Below are 18760 nucleotides of genomic sequence, written 5' to 3'. Positions count from 1 at the left end.
ACACTGCACAACAAGACAATGACCTACCCCCCCATACCTGACCCAACAATCTACCCCCCCCCAAACAAACAAGCCACACTGCAATCAACAGAATGCAACCAACCAAGCCCAGGATCCCCTAACCTCTCACTTCATCAATATAAAGAAATAAATACATACACGACCTACCCACAGGATGCTGACACAAACCCCATCACTAATAACAGGCAGTAGAACAAAAGAACCACACCCCATCTCTCCCCCTCCCTTTCCCCCAAATGCAAGATGTCTATGACAAAAATGTCTCTCACTAAATGCAGTTGACTAAATGCAGGGGCGCGGGTGGCGCTGTGGGTTAAACCACAGAGCCTAGGACTTGCCGATCAGAAGGGCAGTGGTTCGAATCCCCGTGACTGGGTGAGCTCCTGTTGTTCGGTCCCTGCTCCTGCCAACCTAACAGTTCGAAAGCACGTCAAAGTGCAAGTAGATAAATAGGTACCGCTCCGGCGGGAAGGTAAACGGTGTTTCCGTGCGCTGCTCTGGTTCGCCAGAAGCGTCTTAGTTATGCTGGCCACATGACCCAGAAGCTCCCTCGGCCAATAAAGCGAGATGAGCGCCGCAACCCCAGAGTTGGCCACAACTGGACAGGGGTCCCTTTACCTTTTTAAATGCAGTCAAACCGAAAAGGAATATGAACTGGAAGTGGAGACAACAGATATATGTACCTTTCCCCATTTAACTGTTTTTATTTTAGCAGAAAAAAACTTTAATAACCCCCCCCCCCCTGCTAATTGGGAACAACTGCCATGCATAAACCCTATAAGGTACCAACTCACAAAAGACCTGCAACAGGCATTCCTTTTTCTGATGCCATAAAGGCAATTTGCATCATCATTACACATCAGTGGAGGGGTTGCCATTTACTTTAGGCTCATAAGCATAATTTGAATTTTTGAATAAATGCTGCAGGCACCACCAGCTCTTTCAATTGATACACACACAGAACAGGAGTAGAGAAAAAGTGCACATGCACAAACTTCATTTTTCCAAGAGATCTGGATAAATGTCATCCCATGGAACTGATCTGAGCCTTAGAAAAAGCACACAGAGGTGGGAGACAAAATGGGGGAAAGTGTCACACTTCGTATTTTCTTCTTCAGCTCTATGTATTTTTTTAGAGAGAGAAAGGTAATTACCCTCACCATGTCATGACCAAGGAGGGCGAGTGCTCAGATGCTTTATGGGCACCAAGAAAAGACTTCAAGATTGCTGTGCCCATGTACCTGAGATTTAGCCCCATTGTATCTACTAGCCCTGTGTAGAAAAGTATACTTATTTATTCATTACTTTTATTGAGCAAAATGTATAAACTGCTTGTTTGTAAAAAAAACACACCTCTAAGTGGTTTACAAAAATTCAAGACAAAACATTACAATTATTAAAAAAACACTCAAAAATATTCAAAGGACAATTAAAATCAAGTGTCGCTAGAAAGAAACAAAACACGTGGAACTTTTACGTCTGAATAGGCTTCCCTGAACAGAAATGTTTTATGCAGGTTCTGAAAAGAGTGCCTTCCTAATGTCGATAGCAGAGTCCCATAGTGTAGGTACTGCCACACTGATCTCTTGCAAATGCAAAATGGTGTTATGTGGCACATGTTCCACAGATTGAAGCGGTTGCGTGGGCACATATGGGGTAATGCAGTCTTGCTACTAAACTGGTTCCAAGCTGTTTGATTATACTATATTATTAGTATAATTTATATACTAATAATAACAACTTGAACTTGGCCCGGTAGTAAACCAGTGCAGACCTCTGAGCAGAGGTGTTACTCCTGTTAGCAACCATGCTACATCATTCTGCCCCAATGGCAGCTTCCGGGACAAGTGCAAGGAAGCCCCACCTGGAATATATTGCAGTAATCCATTCTTGGGGTCACCAGTGCCTGAACTACTGTGGTCAAAGCTCTCCCAATTTTAAGAAATTTCCTATGTTGTCCTCAAACGTCAGATCATTCCGCAATATTTCTGCATCATTAAGTATGATTGCTTCATGTCTGCGTCTGTGGGCTCACTCGCAGTGATGCCATTAGGTCCAGGAGCAATAATGGCTCAGTCTGATACAGCTTTACACAAAGGCCACAATTTTATTTGGTTGCAGAGCTTAAGTTTGGTTAGGGCAAGACCTTCCATTGAGCTGCCTGAAGAAACCACTGAACTGATGAGGTGGTCAAGGGGTAGCCCATGTTTAAGCCCTGGGACTGGAGCAGACTGAAGCCTCTAATGTGCCTGGTCCACCACCTCCTGGAGAACCAACAAAAGCCTCCTATTGGCTCCATTCCCTATGCACAGTCTGCAAAGTGCTATAGTTGTGATGATGCATGCTCCAAAAGCCTCTGCTCGCTTTGTGTCCCCATGTGGGGACACAAATCCAGGACCTTGGTTAGTCATTCCCCCCGCCCTCCATCCTGGAGGCTTCTACAAGTTTGAAAATTATTTTGAGATGAAATCCTAGAATCAGGCTGTTCCTAACAATGGGAAGAGGTGAAATTACTCTTTATAATTACAGGTAGTAAACATTTTGCACAGGGGTTCCATTCCTGACCCCCCTGCATGTCGGCAGAACATGCATAAGCCCACCTTGTTACACTCCTGCTTCGTCAGGCCCTCTTTCAGGCCCCAAAGGACTCACACATCAATTGGACACAAGGAAAATGGTCGCCGCCTGTACTATTTTATTTTGTCCAATTTGAAGATGGTGCGACTGCTTGCTCATCACCCCTAATGTAACAAGCTCTTGGAAGTAGATGCCCATGACATTCATGCAACTGCATTCCGCAGACCACTGCAAACTATAAATGACATGCATATTTTTACCAAAACGAATTACAGTTTGAATGATAAGAAAATACTACTTTGATTATTATCATCACAATTATTACCACAACATAAGTACTACTGCAGGAAAAGGCAACTGTGCATTTCTTCTACTTTTAAAATGATGCATTGGAAAGGGTTGTATTTGCCATTTTCATTGTAGTTTTTAATTATTTGTTCGTATTTTGTTCCACGTATTTCAGTTTGGTAACTATTTGCAAACAAAGAACAGCATGATTTTGCCGAATAAAAAATTAATCATGTTGACCTGTCTTTTTTTTTTAAAGAGATTAATTGGTTTTATTTAGTGTCTTATTTGTTTGTTGTGGGAGCTGTTAAAATAGATAACCAGGGGCTAATAAATGTTAATGATCCCACTCACTCTTAGAAAATCAATTGGTCATGATTACAGCACATCTCAGTGTATTGTTTTTGACTAAAATAATTTAATTCTTAAGAATATTTTGAGAAGAAACTATCCTTATTCATCTTTGTTTTATCATTGCCAGAATTTTCATGTCAGTTTGATGAATGATTTCTGCTTAAGTGAACAATTCCTTTGAACGAAGAATAAAGCTGAAAAGCATATCCCTCTTGTCCCACAGTAATGACAGTAGTTATAGAGTAATTATTAGTGTGTGCCTTTGAGGTATAGGATTTCACATGTGCTCACATTGTATGGGAACTATGTGGTCCCAAACTCTGCATGCTTTGAGCTCTGTGTTAAACTGAGGTTCCCCCAATTCATTCAAGGCCTTGGAACATGCTCTACGTGTGCAATGAAGAATCCCCATTGTGAGTCTGGTAGAATATTTTTGGTTCACAGGGCAATGCTTTGTCGGCAGCTGTATATGGCAGGTTTCCCACATCTGCTTGAATAGAGTGAAAGATCAAATGGAGAACACAGTGTTTTTATTTATTATTAAATATATATACACAATACTTCTACTGTGCAAGCAATCCAGTCTTTTTTAAAAAAATAATGCTATGGATGTACATTGCAGAGAAGTATATAAGTTTAGCATATGCTCCTCCTCAGGAGGAGAACGACAAAGCTCTCGGGATCTTCAGATCTGTATAGATACTCCAGAGTTATCAATACAGATCCAAGGTCTTACGAACTCATATAGCAGTGTAAGCAGTAATTCACATGGGCAGGGGGAAAGCAAGTCAGCACAGGAGAACTAGAGGGGAAACCTACGTTACAGGAAGATGAGAACTTTCATTTGTTTTGAACTGTCTAATCTACATCTTCAGATACTTAAGGCAGCTAAGTCATCAATACTAAAACAGTGCAATCCAGTGATTGCAATAAAACTTTAATATCACACTACTGAACAAACTCACAGATGGTCAGTGGCTTAATTGTCCATTTTACCAGCCTTAATAATCTTACCAATCACCTTCACCATAGTCCTTTCAGGGATGTCACAATGACTCTCATTTTACATGCAGATGGTGGTGGTTGGAGCTCACTAGGAATTTGGGGGATTAGACAAATTCAGGTAGAATAAGGCTATAAATGGTTACTAACCATGTCGTCTCTGTTCTGCCTACACTGTAGGTTGCAGCATGCTTCTGAATACTAGTTACTGAAAACTGCAGGAGGGGAGAGAGTGGTTGCGCTTAGTTCCTTTTTTGTGTGTTTCCTGCAGGTATCTTGTGGTAATAGGATGTTGGCCCAGATGGGCCATTGGCCTGATCCAGCAAGCTCTTACATTCTTATGAAAATTCGAGGTCCATGGCTAATGCCTGGGGCTTAATCAAGGCTCCATAAAGGGCTCCGTTGCAGTGGCATATTGCAGCTTTAGAACTTTTTCTTTGAAACTTGTTGGGAAACACTCATCAAATATTTTATAATGTGAGTAATTAAAATAATATAATATTGAAGTATTGACCAACGCTAGGCCATTAGTCAAGCTAAAAAATTCTACGATCATTGCTCTGAAGCACTGTGAAATAATAGTATTGGTGATCAGCGATGCAAGTAGTCACAATTAAGCAGTTCAGTTGACGAATGAGGGAGTACACTTTATTTTATGCTTAATTGAATTGCTGTACATGCTTGGTCACCATTGTCTCCTTTCCTTTAGAGCTTTGGATTCTAGCTATTTAGAGGCACACATTTGTAAAAGGGAGAAAGCAATTATGACTGTCGTATCGGCTCTAAAAATGCAGACAACGTGAGCTGTGCCTTGGGCTGCTCCGCGCTATTAAAATCATTAATATGCCTAAAGATACAATCTTAATTTTCTTGAAACACTAATAGGAAACTAAAAATGCATCTCCCTACATTAAAAATAGCCAGATGGGTGAAGAGGCTCAAGCGCCTTAGAATATTTGTAGTGCAATCCTGCTCATGTCTACTCATAAATAAATCCCACTGAGTTCAATAGGAGTTGCTTCCAGGAAAGCGGGTATAAAATTGCAGCCATCTGCAAAGCTTAACACTGTATGCGGAAAATCTGAAACATACAAGGGTGGAAGTCTATCATCATAAACCTCTAAGCATAAGTCTGTGATCGACAAGCATATGTTTGGGTCAGGGCTAGGAGGTAATGTCTTTTTCTTTCTTCTTTTGCATAATATCTGACAAGAGCTTTAGGCAACAGCAGTAAATGTTCTGATTCGTTCCATAGTAGTTTAGCCCAATATATTTGGTGTCCCAAACAGAGTTGCTGTCTTGCAACTGTAATCACTGTGCTTACAGTGGTGGCCTGGTAGTGGGAACAGTCCTGCTCTTTGCATTAGCTTACCATACTTAACAAATAGATAAAATAGATAGAATATTTCTCTTCTTGAATACATTTTTATGCTTTTCCATTCTATCCCATTTTCAAAATTTAATTAGCCTAGTGTCTTTTGTGTTTTCCTCCCCTTCATTTTAATGCTCACATTTGTTGTTGGGGCTTGCAACATTATGAGCTGTTTCTAACAAACGGTAAAAGGTAAAGGTAAAGGGACCCCTGACCATTAGGTCCAGTCATGACCGACTCTGGGGTTTGTGGCGCTCATCTTGCTTTATTGGCCAAGGGAGCCGGCGTACAGCTTCCGGGTCATGTGGCCAGCATGACTAAGCCGCTTCTGGAGAACCAGAGCAGGCATGTAAACGCCGTTCAGCTTCCCGCCGGAGCGGTACTTATTTATCTACTTGCACTTTGACATGCTTTTGAACTGCTAGGTTGGCAGGAGCAGGGACCGAGCAACGGGAGCTCACCCCGTCGTGGGATTCGAACCGCCGACCTTCTGATCGACAAGTCCTAGGCTCTGTGGCTTAACCCACAGCGCCTGTGGTGTAGGATTTTAGAATTAGACCACTTAGGGATAGTGTCACTAATGGAAAGTAAGCAAGCATAGTTAAGTATCTTATGTTTAAAATGATCTTCTTTGCAAAAAAATATATTGCAAAGAGTTCGTCATTTTTGTCCTGGCTTTGCTATGTCACCAGTGTCTTTTTTATGCAAACTAACTGAGAGTGCTTGGGAAAGTTACAGGTTTAATTTGGTTTCTGTTCATATAAAAACTAGTCCCACTGAGAATACATTTCCATGAGAACTGAGAGGATGAACATCACATTTCAGAAGTAGATACGATTAGGCCTTCTGCAAATAGCTGTGTTGTCTTCTTATATTTAATTATGGCCTGGTTTGGACTGAATTTGGTTTGAGATATTAGTCTTGTGATATTGGATTTTGCATGTGTACCCTTTATTTTAAATATTAACACCTACACATTGGGTTCCTCATAAGTAGATAACCTTCCTGTTCTGCCAAGCATAGGACATATATTAGGGAGTCTGTAGTCTGGAATGGACCATTGAAGACCTTGACTAGTCTCAGTTTATGCAAGACACTGTTAAACTGCTGGACACATAGCATACAAATGATTATCCAATAATCACATGAAAGACAAAAGCTCGCTAGAAGGCCAAAGCTCACTAGACTTAACCTTGTATATCAAGCTCTTTCTTTGCTGATAGTTATAGAAAGCATTTATTTGATGTGGGTGGAAAAATAAAAGCATTATCTAGTAGCAGTCTTTAACTACATACAAAACAGTGTTTTGTTTTGTGTGTTGGTTTGTGTGTGTGGTTTGGTATCAGCCATGCATTTGTGTGTCTGAGAGCCTAATTACATTAAATTAATGTGTGTTTTTAAAAATTAAATAACGTGCAAGGGTGTAGGATTGTTATAAGATCACAGTGCATAGGAAGGGGAGGGTTAAGGCCTTCATACCCTAGCCACAACTTCTCTGAAATCACACACACACACACACACACACACACACAGCAATTAGCATTAGAAAACAAGCTCCTATTGCTGGGGGGGGGAGGTTACATATATTGTAGCTGGGAATTATGGGAGCAATTATCCCACCCTCTGGTATTTAATTCTTAAAATCTTGTTAATATGCTTACTGAGACCCTGAGCCCTTACCATGCTGAAAGGCAACGCATCACTGAAAGGGGAGTTCAAGCAGGCACTCACACGCACATCACATAACAATAAAAAACCACCACAGCTCATAACATGTTAAATACATGCCCCAGGTTATCCCAAGAGTGCTCTTAAATTAGTGAATAATAGAATTCAGAACTGTTAATCTAAATCTGCATTCCATCTGAAGTTCTCCTTTTCAGTATAGAAAGGATATTGTATTTTAGGCATTGACAAAACTCAGCAGAAAAGCACAAATGAGGCCATCTCCCAAACCCCGATTTATCTGGAATGAGCTGCCTTGGGTACTCAAAACAAAAGAGGAAACACTGGGTGCGCCATCTTGGATTCTTTTGGGTACATGCAGCAGTTGTTTTGCACATCCTGAGAAGAATTAAAGACAGCGATGCTCATGTCGCTCATTTTAGCAAAGACCTCCCCAACTGGTCTTGCTGACCTGTAATCTGTAAAACAGGATATGCTGGAGATTTGGAGATGGTTATAATTTGACTCTGTTATCTTTTATCTTAATAAGCTGCTAGTGTATGAGGGAGTGAGGAGTGTTCTCCAAAAGAGCCCTTTATGATATATTTATTTTCAAGGATGGGACTTTACAGAATATAGTACGGCGTTTTTATATGTTCATTTTTACTATTATTATTTTTTTCAAAAGACTAGAGAAACAAAACGACTTAAGAAAGCCCACTACTATATTCCCTTGCAAAAATTAGCATTCCAAAGCTCAGCTGCACCACCCAAATTATTTTCCATTTGCTTCAGTAAAAATAAGTAGTGATCACATTGGGTGTTTCTATTTTCTGCAGGCCCTATCAGTGTGGACACTGCTCCCAATCCTTCTCCCAACCTTCAGAGCTACGGAACCACGTAGTCACCCATTCCAGTGACAGACCTTTCAAGTGTGGCTATTGCGGTCGTGCCTTTGCTGGTGCTACTACACTCAACAATCATATCCGGACACATACAGGGGAGAAGCCCTTTAAGTAAGTAATCAAAGGACCAGAGGAACAGGAAGGGAATTTAGACAAGAATCAGTAAATATCCTAGCCCTTGGAATAGGTCTGTTTGGAATTGAAGTTCAGAATACCCCCACAGTCCTCCAGGCACTGCTCTTGAGCAAGACCAAGTCGTTTCAATAGCATTTGTGCAGAATCAGATCTTTGTTGGTTGCAACCAACCCATTAAATGTCTCCTTAAAATCGTAAGATCATGCTCATGTATGTCAAATATCTGTAAGCAGTTCACTAGGGAGAGCTTGTTGTTAATGGGAAAGCAGTTTTCAATAGCAGCCCTTCCAGTGATTTTATCTGAAAGTATCAAAGGATGGCTTTATCTGAAATTTCAAGCGTAGGACGTCCAGATTTTTGAACATCAAAAGTAGGGAGAAGCCAAGACAACAATTGTAGTGCATGTGCTGATTACAAAGAGAAATATTTCTGATAGAGAAGATGTGGCGTGGGCAAAAAGCCATCATTTTACATTGTTGTAATAAACAAAATTTGTGAGTGCTGGATAAGGACCTGAAATTGGATCATAACAAGATTGTGGCACCGGGGATGGATGGTTCTTGGATGTAGGAAGTGCATGTTTTAGGCAGGGTTGTGTTCTTTCTAAAAGAGCACATGTGCAGTTTCTAGATGCTTATATTGTCTCTAGAAACCAGGTGGCCTCAATGGAATGAAATGCCTTTTATCAGCTTTGCTTCATTCACCAATGGACGAAGGGATAGTCTGGCCATGGTAATCTATGCTCTGGTAACCTCATTAGATTATTGCAATGTGTTATATGTGCTGCTGCTCTTGAAGATGACTTAGAAGTTTGAATTGATGTGGAAGGCAGCCTCAGAATTCTTGATTATGTCCTGTTGTAGGCACATCCTGCCAATTTTATAAGGACTTCAATGGCTTCCTATTTGCTTCCATGCCTAATTTAAGTTGCTGATATTTACCTTTAAAACCCTAAATGGCTTGGAACCCAAATACCTAAAGGAGTGCCTTTCCCATAACCATCTGTCCATACTGTAAGATCTTCTTGCAGTGACCCTCCATCACAGGCATGGCCAAACTTGGCCCTCCAGCTGTTTTGGGACTACAACTCCCATCATCCCTAGCTAACAGGACCAGTAGTCGGGGTGATGGGAATTGTAGTCCAAAAACAGCTGGAGGGTTAAGTTTGGCCATGCCTTCTCTATCAGAATCAAGTTAATTAACAGCAAAAGAAAGGGCTTTCTTGGCAATAGCTATGGAGTGCCTGCCTTAAAGATGCTCTCCTAGCACCTACATTGCAGTTCTTTTGGCACCAGGTGAAAATATTCTTATTCACCCAGGCATTTCAATCTATAGTTAATTTTAATTATTATTTTTTAATTAATGTATTTGTGCTGTGATATAATTGGCTGTACACTGCCCTGGAATCCTAAATAGGACAAAGGGCAGTAAGTGAATGTTTTAAATAAATAAACATAAAGATTCAATTTAATCAGTGGGACTTTGGTTCAGCCCCTTCCTTCTGTGGTTGTTCATAAATCCTGGGCAAGAAACTAGTGGCCAGGTATTAGTAAGTCTCTGCAGAGAAATCAAGACCAACAGAAAAAAGAAAGTGAACCTATCCCACTTTCAAAGTCTAGACCTCTACACTTGATCCTTAAATCCCATTTTCTACTGCACAGTCTTAGTGGGCAATGTGGAATTCCATACTACATTATAAGTGGTTTAACATTATAGTCGCCTTGCAAGATTTGGTGATGGAATCTTTAATGCACTTCTCAGGCTAATATGAGGATGTAAACAAGGCAGTTTGTTACCTATATTTTAAACTAATTCATGTAAATCAGGTAATTTTAAAAGATCACCAGTTTTCTAAACCCATGACCACAAGTTAGTATCATATTCTGTTCCTATTGGGGGGGTGGTGTAGAGCAAAGAAGTCACTTAAACAGGTTTATGTTAGATAATAGCATCAGATCACTTCAAAGCCCTTATTTTGTAGTAGAAGTCAGGTTCAGAATCTGGCTTCAGACCCCACTACTAGAATGGGCATGCTGTATGGCTTTGAGTAAAAAATTATCTGTGGTGCTCAAGTCCCAGTCTATAAAATACTAATGGTATTACCCCCTGTAGACACATACACACAAGGTTGCAGAAGAACAAAACACCATAAATCCAGTAATAACAGTTGCAGATTATAAGAATATAAATGTCTGGCAGCTGTCAAACTCTGTCCCATGTTTAAAAAAGATAACAGTCTAACCTTAAACACTTCATATGCACCCCAATCCTATGCAAAATGATTTTCATTTAAGTAAAGCTAATTTGCGCTTTAAAAAAATGTACTTATTTCTCTGCTGTGGTTGGGGCACAGGAAGGGGCCATTAAAAATGGTGTGTTCCATAACAATCATCAACTTCTTACTGAACTTGATTTTATTTACCAGGCATTTTATATTTGGCTAATGTAAGAGGATATCTGTCACTGTGAACTATCAGAGACCTTATGAACCTTTATGCAAGAGATAACCACAGTGGTTGCATAGCCTCCATTCAAGACGTTTCTGGGCACCATGCTTGTAAGATAAGGCATGGAGGTGGGGAGAAAGAGCCCAAATTTTGCAAAGACCAGCACAGTCAGAATTCAAATAGGGACTGCCTGAAATGATACAGTTCTACTGTGTCCACTTATGGTGCCCACGGAGCCATTATGTTGGATTAATAGAGCCAATGGAAAGCAGAGCCAAAACCAGTGCCAGCAATCAGATTGATTTTATGTAGTTGCTGTGTAAATAGATTTTAGTAATTAATTGTGGAGGTTTCCGGGTCAAAATGGAAAATAGATTTCTTTTAATGTTAAGGTGTTACTTATGTGTAACCTTGTTGACTCCACTTACATTCCCCCCCTTAACATTCTGTTTTTGTCGTGTTTCCAATAAAGCTGCAGTTTGCCCCATTTAGAGGCATTGCTACTCACCCCTCTTTTTTGTATTGTTCTTTTTCTTTCTTCTTTTCTCTCTTGTTCCAAAACGTCTAGTGTAGTTTCAACACAATTCCATTCAGAAAATAGAGCTATATCAAATGGTTGGCATGTTAGCTGCATATGAATCAAATTGATTTTGGTGTGATCTATACACATTCACTGAATATATAGGATTATTACGTATAGCATAGAATTGTCCGATACCTAATGTCTGTATCATAGCTTGTGCAAATACAGTGGTACCTTGGTTTACAAACTTAAGTCCATTCTTAAACCAAAGAGTTCTTAAACAAAGGCGTGCTTTCCCATACCAGCGGGGGACTCAATTTACAAATGGAACACACTCAGCAGGAAGCGGAACATGTTCTGCTTCCAAGGCAAAGTTCACAAACCAAAGCACCTACTTCCGGGTTTGCAGCATTCTTAATCCAAGTTGTTCATAAACTAAGCTGTTCTTAAACCAAGGTACCACTGTAAGAAACAACTGCGAAGGATTGAAATATAAACTATAGTTATAATAGGGAATTTAGAATAGTGAGACAAAGATTTCGAGTAAACCAGTGAACAGTGAATTTGTTTTATGAGAAATGTGGGATTTGTTTTAATACAGGTGTGAACCATGTGTATATTTCATAAGATCATACACTGTGTTACAGAACAATCCTGACTCTCTACCGGGGAGCAGCAGCAGAACAGAGTGGCAGAGTCACCACTACCTTTGAAGTCATGCGGCTTATGGCAGCCAGGGCACAGAAGGGCATGCAGTTACTTTGAGTAGCTTCAGAATAGTGAGGCATGGGGGCCCAAATTAGGCCCCTCACCTGGCAGTGGGCTGGCTTTGGATCATATACTGTTTGCAGGGGTTATTCTGGTCACTGTCTGGGTGAACTCTGCCAGTGGTGTCTTTTGCAGTCACAGTGGGGGCCTCCACAACTCATCTTATCCTAATCTTAGCTTCAATATAATCACAACAGCCCATTACTATCCCTTCTCCAAAGTGACACCAACCCAAGATATATGCAGTGACATTTGTGTTTCCCTACACATGAAAGAAAAACGGAATGTTTCTATTGCAAGACTATAGGGCAGACCAGAAGGGCAGCATGGGCACTTATATGGTCCGTGTATCATTGTAACTTATTTCCCTGGGTACCACTTCTTCAATAAGTTCTGAAATGTCTGACTAGCAATAGAGGAAGCTCTTTTATGGGCATCCCCTTAACTCTGATCTGTATGTTACAAGTATTTAATGGAAGCTTCTTGAAACACTTTTGTTATAACTCATAGACAAGCCCTTTCTCATTACTATCCATTTTTTGGTGGCTCAGGGGTCCCTATGATGTAAACAGATTAAGTCATAATACTACTCTGTTAAGGCAGTGATGGTTAGGTACTTTTTGGATTTGAAATATATGTTTAGGATGCACAAATGGAATGTATTGGACATCTTTAGCTATATATGTATGGAAAGGAAATTTCACCTCCAAGGATAGCTCAGTGCCTTATATTGTATAAGCTAATCCAAGAATTGAATTGATTTCAAGGCCTTCATGATAAAAAAAAATCATAATTTGCAAGTTTGTCAAGCAATGAAAGGTAGTATATTTTGACACACTAATCCAGTAACTAATCAGTTTTCTAATAAACAATCAGCAATACACTAATGTGTCATCAGCATTTCAGGAACTCTGGAGAGAGGAAGATCTGCACATAGACGTTAATGAATACACCAAAAATCATTAGGTGATCAATACTTCTGAGTTATTTCCATTGAGCTGATAGGTCTGATACATTAGAGCTGACATTTTACATTTGTCAAGATCACAGTGCAGTTTTTAACAGTAGAGCAGGCTGCTAAAATATTCCAAGAGAGACGATCAAAGAAACACAACTTAAAGATGTTGACATCCTAGGCAAGAACTAGAGGTGAGATGAATGAGTATGTAACATTCAGGTCAGAGGTTCCTCAAACCATAATTTCCTTTAAAAATAATTAACAGGCACTTTATAACATTCTGTAATTGTGTATGCATGTTTGTGAAAGCTGGTTCCTTTCCAATGCAATGATTACAATTGAAGAAGCAGGGGTACAGAGAGGGTTTGGGCTTCTTATTTTTCATAGGGATCTTCTCAGATGTTAGTAGGCATTACACAGCACCATTTAAAATCCAGATTATTCCTATGAGCATTACATTAAAGCTCTGCATAGCCTACAAGATTCTTCTTTGCAAGATGAGGGTGGGGTACTCTTGTTCAGCTTTTACTCATTTCAGTGGACCCTATCCAGGGCATATTTCCTGTCACTTCCCTGGCTGACTTGTATCCTATAAACTTGTCAGGCATCAGTGTCACGCATTCAAAATGATTATGAAGAAGAAGTCACCTTCTGTTAAAGCACTAGAATTTGGTAGAGTACATTCTTATCTGGAATAGGCGCAGATTACACTCTCTGAACTACACACGCCCTGTGTCAGTCCCTGCAGAAGCCCTACATCTTAATGCATTCATTATCTTGCCATGTCATTTAAATCAATGGAGGGAAGGAGGGGTAGAGAGAAGCCTTTATATGACAATGAAAATGCACTGGCGAGTGTTTGACTTTTCCAATCAGCCATTTCTACTCAATATCAAATCCTGGGTAACATTAAAAAAAAAAAATGCTTAAAACTATTACGAGTAGTAACTACAGCCTCCTTAACTCAACTGCTTAGTGATCTCAGGCAAGTATGGGGATTTATTCTATTGCTGCAAAACAAAGTGATCATTGTTCCATGGCTTCACAATTGCTCCAGTAGGTAGGACTCCTGATTTTAAATTAGCAGGAGGTGAAATTCTATTTGTCATCAATTTCTCCGAGGGATTACAGAGCAGAAAACTGCAGACAAGCTGCTTCTTTGATGGCTCACTCCTAAAAATCTCTTTTTGTTCTTTATCTATTTGAACTGACAGTGATCAGAGCTGCAGCAGGACAGGCCTCTCTAGAGAAATCACCTTCCCCCTGTCTATTGACAGATTCCTCTGTTCTGAATCAGACAGGCCTTGTCCCATCATAGGCATCAAGGCCTTGGAAGTAGCCACCAATTAAACCTCTTGAGCCAGTAAAATCTGAAGCCACTTTTGAGTGTCTGTTCTGATTAGGCAGGATAAGACGAAGCCCGCCGCCCGCTCCCCCTTCTCCCAGAGCAGCTCCCCACTCTCAATTTTCTCTCTTGCCTTCTCCAGGTGCGAGAGGTGTGAGAGGAGCTTCACACAAGCCACCCAGCTGAGTCGACACCAGAGGATGCCCAATGAGTGCAAGCCAATAACAGAGAGCACAGAATCAATTGAAGTGGATTAACTGATTGACTGGTTGGAATTAAACTGCAAGGAAAGTCATGATTAAATGTCACGGACACTTAAGCAAAACCAAAGATTTCCTCTGAGCAACTTTCAATCAGTCCCAGAAAACCAAGAGCAGTAATAAAATAAGTAAGATGTTAAGAGATATTGATCCTGGCGTGGAAGTGAAACCAGGAAAGAGATTATTTATTTATGACTAGGAATGAGACTGATTTCCATGGACAAGGAACCCGGGCCTGCTAGCATCCTAGCCTCCCACCCCACTATGTATTGCTTTATTTCTAAAAAGCTTTTATAATTGTTATTTAATACCAAAGCAACAAAGATCAAGGGTTCTTCAGCCTATAGCTATGGCTATGAATGCACATGGACTTGTTTATGATTGCACCTTTCCCTCTAGCATGACTCAGTGGACCTAGAGGGATATTGTTTCCTTGGTCCCGTTGGGTTGCATTGCTCTTGACTTGGCTGTTATTTTTATTTTTTAAGAAGTGGTCTCCGAATGACAAGAGAATGAAGAAGATCCGGAACCATCTTTGTGTTGGTGTCAGAACTTCTCCAACTAATGGACATTTTCATTCCCATGGTTTCAGAACTCACATTTTGTGCACTTTTTTTGTATAAATGTTTTCATTAGCCAGTGTTGCATTGGCCCAGGAGATCCCAGAAATGTTAAATAAACTTTGTCCTATATATATATAGATATATCTGTAGATGTATATGCTGTTAAAACAAAACAAAACCCTCCAATGCTGTAAAGAAAGCATTTGAAATACGTAGAATTTTCAAATACTATACCTTTTTTATGAACATCATATTATTCACAGGTAATGAATAATAGTTTCAGTGAAACATTAACACTCTTATCTAAAGGTATCATGCTTGAAAACAAAAATGTTACAATGGAATAGCAAGAGAAGCAGTCTTCAGTTTGATTGTAAAAGTTAGAAACCTTTAAAAAGAAAACGAAAAATCAACGGAAATCATCCAAGTTTAAAATTTTCAAAAGCATCCAGGCAATCACACAACATAGAAGAAACTTCACATAATAGGGGTATGTCACATAAGTAACTCTGTTCCTATTTCATAATGTGCAATATCCTTTAATACAGGCAAACTAGATAGTTGTTACGGGCTATATAGCAATAATATAGTTCCTGATTTTGCTAAAATGAACTCAGTAATTTGATTCCCCTCTCCCCCCAATTATCTCCTAACCCACACACTGGGCCTGGGAACCTAAGCACTGTACTGATCAAAGACTTACCAGATCTAATGTATACACAGCGCTTTCAAGTAATTTCCCAGTTTTCTGCAATGCAGAGCACAACTCCGAGCCCCTTGGGAGTGTTACAGCAGTGATGTGCAGCCATTCTATGCATATTTACTCAAAGTTTTGTGCTCAGTGGGGCTTGCTTCTGGATATGCATGCATAGGATTGCAACTTTTAGGTATGCCAATTTTCAGATGACAATGAAACAGGAAGCGTGGTGACACCAGTTAAATAGAATAAAATACACACTCTGAAATTAAAGTTGGAGGTCGTATTTTAAGCACCTGTTCCTCCTATATTTCTTCCTTGTCCTGTGTTTCTGTGTTTTTAGGACTAGTACAGTATTAAAGCTTTGACCTGCAATGCCGACTTATAAAAAACAACAACTTGTAAAAACCACCTGGTGTCCTTATGGGCTACTTCTTAATGAACCTTAAAGTGACATTGGGCAGGACTCTGAGTCCGTCAGCGGAAGCCCTGTGCAAGGATTACTCTTGTGCAATGGGGCTTCTTCCCTCTCTCCCATGACCCCCAACATTGAGATAGAGTAATTCTAATATCGAATCAAAATAAAATTGGTTGAAAACCAAGCACTTGAGACGGAATTCAATGTAGCGCTATGGGGACAGGAGCGGAGGGAATCCCCACTTTGTTATTGGATGTTCTTCCATGGGCTTCTGATTAGTTGAATGCATCCCTTTGAGCTTTTTAACAGCTTTGTGGAGGGTGACCTTGGTGCTTCAGCAAAAGCCCCCCATTCACTACAGCTGCATCACCTTCACTTGAGGATAAGGCAACTTGATTTATTGTAAAGCCTCTCAGTGGCTATTCGGTACAAACCAATTATGACACAAGTCATTGGGACTGCCTTGGGTTGAATCCTATCTCGCTGGCATAAGTAGTCTGTGCATTGGGTAGTTTGTGCCATTTTTGCCTTTGGAAAACCTACCTCATTACTCACTATTGGAAACTGATTGTAGCATTCATAGAACCATTCAAGCTGATGTACTTTTTGACTAGGCACCTATGGGGCATTAAATGAGTGGGATGACACAGTCAAAACCCTTTTATTTCTTCATCATTTCTGTCTCTATGAAATGCACTTGAAGCAGTATACAGAAGCATAAATATTCCTATAACAAGAATAATTTAGGGCAAAGGTGATAACTGAGTTGTAGAGCATTTGCTTTGGGTTCAGAAGGTTCTAGGTTCAATCCCTGACATCTCCAGGTAGGTTGAACTGAGAAGGTCCTTCATCTGAAACCCTGGAGAGTTGCCCCAAGACAATGTTGACAATGCTGAGCTACATGAACCAATAAAGGTTTTAAAAAAAGGTAAAGGACCCCTGGACTGTTAAGTCCAGTCAAAGGCTACTATGGGGTGTGGCGCTCATCTTGCTTTCAGGCCGTGGGAGCCGGCATTTGTCCACAGACAGCTTTCTGGGTCATGTGGCCAGCATGACTAAACCGCTTCTGGCACAATAGAATACTGTGACAGAAACCAGAGTGCACGGAAACACTGTTTACCTTCCTGCCGCAGCGGTACCTATTTATCTACTTGCCCTTTGATGTGCTTTCAAACTGCTAGGTAGGCAGGAGCTGGGACAGAGCAACAAGAGCTCACTCCGTTGTGCGGATTCGAACCGCCAACCTTCTGATCGGCAAGCGCCACCCGCATCCCAGCAGATGAACCAATACGCTGACTCAGTGTCATGCATCATTCTTATGTTCCTATGTTATAAAACGCCACTGCTAAAATGATAATGCAGTAACAAAATGTAAGCATGAAACAGCAAAAGCAGTTTTACGGTTAGGCTCTGCCTGCAGCAAAAGAAGTACAGAGTCTGATGACTCTGATCTGACTCTCCTCTTGTGGTCTTGGTCACTGCGGGTCCAGGGAACTATGCTCAAGGCTACACATTTTGAGAATGCAAGGGAAACTGCCCAATGTCTGGTTTTGCTATATTAAGGCCAGCCTATAGTATATACTGAATAGAGAGGAAAAGGAAGCCTCACACAGTAAAATTGGCTGATTCACAGGTAAGTGTATTGCATCCAAAGTGGGCCTTAGAAAGGTCTTGAGAGAGAGCTTGCATGAAGCATTGCACAAACAGGTAAACCTCTCTGGGGTTGGGATCACTTTTCTCCAACAGCGGTCTTCTGCTAGTTTAAGGACATCTTTGGCTCCTAGCCCAGGTAATGCAAATTAAATGCATGCATGGAAGGAAACAACCTGAAGCGGTATGGTTTGGTGCATTCCCCCCCATATAAATATATGAATATTTATTGAATTTTATAACAAATAATGATACAAATCTCATTCATCATACATATCTGATCAATCAACTGGAGTAACAGATACATCATATCTGAAGAAGTGTGCATGCACACGAAAGCTCATACCAAGTACTAACTTAGTTGGTCTTTAAGGTGCTACTGGAAGGAATTTTTTTATTTTGTTTTGACTCATTCATCATGTTATATACAATAATCCTCCCTCCCCTCCTCTGGACTTCCCTCAACTCCCCCTCTGCTGAGTTAGTTAGTATTTATTGTATCCTGCTTTTCCTACACAAAAATAAAATCCCTTATCATTTCTCTAAAATATCTGTTACTCAAATGAAATTGTGAACATTTATTCAAACCCTGCCAGTGAATCCAGTCCATTCTGTTGTTTCTGCTGTGCATTTCCCCCCTAAACAGTTGTTTAAAGTTAAATCCTGTTGATTTTAACGAAACTGGTATTGGAAAGGAAGGAAGGAAGGAATCCACATTCCATTATGGAAGTTGTTTCCTGTATGAATGACGGCAGCGTAAATCAAACTCACTTATTAACACTGCTGCTTGAATTGTTCCATGTTCCCTAAAA

General features: G+C 40.3%; 1 protein-coding gene across 5 annotated transcripts in view; it reads left to right on the top strand.

Annotated features, from left to right (window-relative positions):
* Positions 1 to 15320, top strand: part of PRDM6 (PR/SET domain 6) — a 106502-nt gene extending 91182 nt beyond the window's left edge. For 3 of the 5 annotated variants that reach the window (XM_079995577.1, XM_079995579.1, XM_079995578.1), the window contains 2 exons: positions 8119 to 8295; positions 14503 to 15320. In XM_079995577.1, coding sequence (XP_079851703.1) covers positions 8119 to 8295; positions 14503 to 14617 — 292 coding nt within the window. In that variant the 3' untranslated portion in view covers positions 14618 to 15320. The remainder of the gene's footprint in view (positions 1 to 8118; positions 8296 to 14502) is intronic. The other 2 variants (XM_079995581.1, XM_079995580.1) reach the window with 1 other exon arrangement.
* The last annotated feature ends 3440 nt before the right edge of the window (positions 15321 to 18760 follow it).

Source organism: Podarcis cretensis (genome assembly GCF_951804945.1).
Source record: "Podarcis cretensis genome assembly, chromosome: 11".
NCBI lineage: Eukaryota > Metazoa > Chordata > Lepidosauria > Squamata > Lacertidae > Podarcis > Podarcis cretensis.
The sequence above is the reverse complement of the archived record's forward strand: the minus strand, read 5'-3'. Positions and strand labels throughout refer to the sequence as shown.